The 2,952-nt window shown below is 39.5% G+C and overlaps 1 protein-coding gene across 1 annotated transcript; it reads left to right on the forward strand.

The window, feature by feature from the left end:
• Positions 246-1,445, forward strand: LOC104748922 (putative F-box/kelch-repeat protein At4g35120). The gene has a single exon (XM_010470501.1). It carries the CDS (start codon positions 246-248, stop codon positions 1,443-1,445), a length of 1,200 nt encoding a protein of 399 aa, XP_010468803.1.

A 2,952-nucleotide genomic window follows, 5' to 3' on the forward strand; every position in this document is an offset into this window, starting at 1 on the left:
TACACACCAACTTAAATAATGTTGCTTATATATAATGAGATTTTAAAGAGGTGATAGATATGATTAGTAAAGGTCTTCTAAGATATTTTCGTATAAAAGTTTGCAAATTATTTTCCTTTTTGTTTATACTGTATGTATTTAAATTTATTTTGTGCCTCAATATAAATATAACATCCATAACCTAAAACCCTAAAACCCATAACATCCAAAACCTAAAAGCCTAGTAACCACCGTCGTTGCTTGGTATGGACGCCAGAGTAGAGCAGCCACCGCAGAAGAAAAGGAAGAAGAAGAATCATACAACAATTCCTCCTCCGTCGTTTTCATCACTTCCACATGATATTGTTTTGAACTGTTTGGCTCGCATCTCCAGATGTCACTACCGTTCCCTCTCTTTAGTCTCCAAGAGCATCCGCTCTCTCATCTACTCACCAGAGCTCTACCAGTCTCGCTCCTTGATCGGAAACACAGAGCCTTTCCTCTACCTATGCCAACACTCACATCCTTCTGATCGCTGGTTCCATCTTGATCAGAACCTAGTTACTGATGGCAATTTTAGGGATGAGCGAAGCTTATCACCGATAACACCCTCTTCTTCTGCTCCATCCATGTCAACCACTGTAGTCGTTGGTTACGAAATCTACCAAATCGGCGGAACCATCAACAACCAGCTGTCCTCGGCCGTTCACGTGTTTGACTGTCGTACTCATACGTGGCGTGATGCTCTTAACATGACGGTGGCAAGGAAACGCGCCAACTCTGCTTTTATGGACGGCAAGATATATGTCACTGGAGGAACAGTTGAGTCATCATCATCCATGACTTGGGCTGAGGTTTTTGACCTAAGTACTCAGACTTGGAAGCCTTTGCCTAACCCTACTAATGATTACGCTTGTAACGTTGTCATTCGTAGAGGAAAATTATATGCTAGAAGTGAGCATAATAAGTATGTATATGATTCAAAAGATGGGAGATGGAAGGAGCTTGTAAATTTGGGTTTAAGTCGAGAATATACGTTTGGACCTTGTTGCGTTATAGAAGATATAATGTTTGGTGTACATCGTGACGGTAAGGTCGATTGGTATGACTCAGAGCGTAGAGAATGGTCCATTGTTAAGGGTTTGGAAGATCATCGTTTTGGCTATCCTACCATTCGGTTAGCTAACTATGGTGGGAAACTCATAATTCTATGCTACCGCCCATCGCCACGGTACCGGTACGTTTCATTGGAGAGGACGGCGAAGTGCTGTAGAAGAAGGCGTACTTTTCGCCGCAAAACAAAGCGTAGGGTTTCCAACCAAACAAAGCGTATTAGCTGTGTGGTGATAAGGTTGGAGAAGCGCATTGGCTTTTCTGGATTACAAATTTGGGGGGAGATTGAACGGTCAAATGATGTGCTTACAGTCCCCAATTCATTTAAGTTCTTCAGCTGTATCACCCTTTGAAAAAAGGATAAAGAGTCTCACCTCCACTTGGATCCGATCGAGTACAGAAAACTTTTCATGAGAATCCACGCTTGTTTCTCTTCCTAAGAATGGGGTTCGAGCTTGGCTTCTGTGATCTGATGCCACTTTAAATGTTACTAGCTTCACTTGTCTTATGTTATCTTGAGACTTTGTTTGCCAATGATTAAGTATTTGCCTATCTAATCTTTTTAAACATTACTAGTTTAATGAAATGTTACAGAGGTCTTAATTACAAGTTACAGCAAATTTAGTATTTAATTTATGCAAAGGTGCTTCACCATGAGCCTGGAATCGTGACTGATGGTCCCTGTCCGTCAACTCTACTTTCATTTGTTAGGTCAAAAATCCAGATTCTGCAAAGTTGTTAGGTTCTGCAAACTTACTTGACTACTAGTCCTTGTTTATGTGGCTTAGAATGTTTCTTTTAAAGCTTATTTCTCTTGACTTCTATATTACTTAGACTATTAGTCTTTGTAAGAACTAAGTCAGGTGTGGTTGGATATTTCTTACCTCTGGCTGTTACAAATGAGTATGTGACAGATGTTATCCTTGACGATTATTGAATCTTGAAAGACATGGCTCGTCAAGGAAGATATATCTTTCATTCCCAAAAATACTTCACACAAATAGAAATTTTTTCTTCTTCTTTGAATCTTTGTAGCTTCAATTTCATTTTCCCTGAAATTGAAATTGTATATGGAATTCGTAATTTAGGTTGTGATAGGGATCTGTTAAGGTATAGAGGACAACAAATCACTCAAACTGCTTGGAAACGCGCCAAACAAACGCTTTTATTCAAACTTATAAAAACTCCCTTTTACAAGTTATGAATCTAAGCCTACTCTCTTGCCTATCTATCACAACACACTGTGTAGATCTAAAAGAGTAAAATGAACACACTCACCTTCAAAGCTTTTCTAATTGTTTGAAGGTCTACAAAATCTCACAACTTTTATCCATGAGTGCTGACTCTTTTTGCGGCTAGCCCTCGTCTCTTTAAACCCTTCACACACGATCTCTAACCTAGATCTTAGTGAATCCATAACTAAAAGGAAATATTCCTTATCCTAAGAAATATCCTCCCTTAACTCTCTCGATCAAATATACCCTCAATATCTTCGCGTATATCTTGATCTTCTTCTTCCTTCCTTCTCACGCTTCTTATCACGACTTCCATAATCTTCTTCCACGTCAGCCCACCTGCCACGTCAGCATATCAGCACTCTGAGACACTTCACAAGCTCCTGTCACCTTCAGAGCTCTGATGCACTTTCAATCTCCCCCTTTTTGACTGAATCTTGCCACACAAGCAACGGCAGCATTAACCCTGAAAATACACAGGCAACACAGCCAAGACAAAAACACAACCGTACTAGCAAAATATTCCAGCAATCAACTCAAGACGGTTAACCGATAAAGACTTGTAAAAATAAATTGTTCAAAGCCAAAACAGAAACAAAATAGCCAAAACAGAAACAAAATAAAA

This window comes from Camelina sativa, chromosome 15, assembly GCF_000633955.1.
Source record: "Camelina sativa cultivar DH55 chromosome 15, Cs, whole genome shotgun sequence".
Taxonomy (NCBI): domain Eukaryota; kingdom Viridiplantae; phylum Streptophyta; class Magnoliopsida; order Brassicales; family Brassicaceae; genus Camelina; species Camelina sativa.

Coding starts and splice junctions, on each gene's coding strand:
- LOC104748922 (XM_010470501.1), top strand. CDS start 246: ATGGACGCCAGAGTAGAGCAGCCACCGCAGAAGAAAAGGAAGAAGAAG.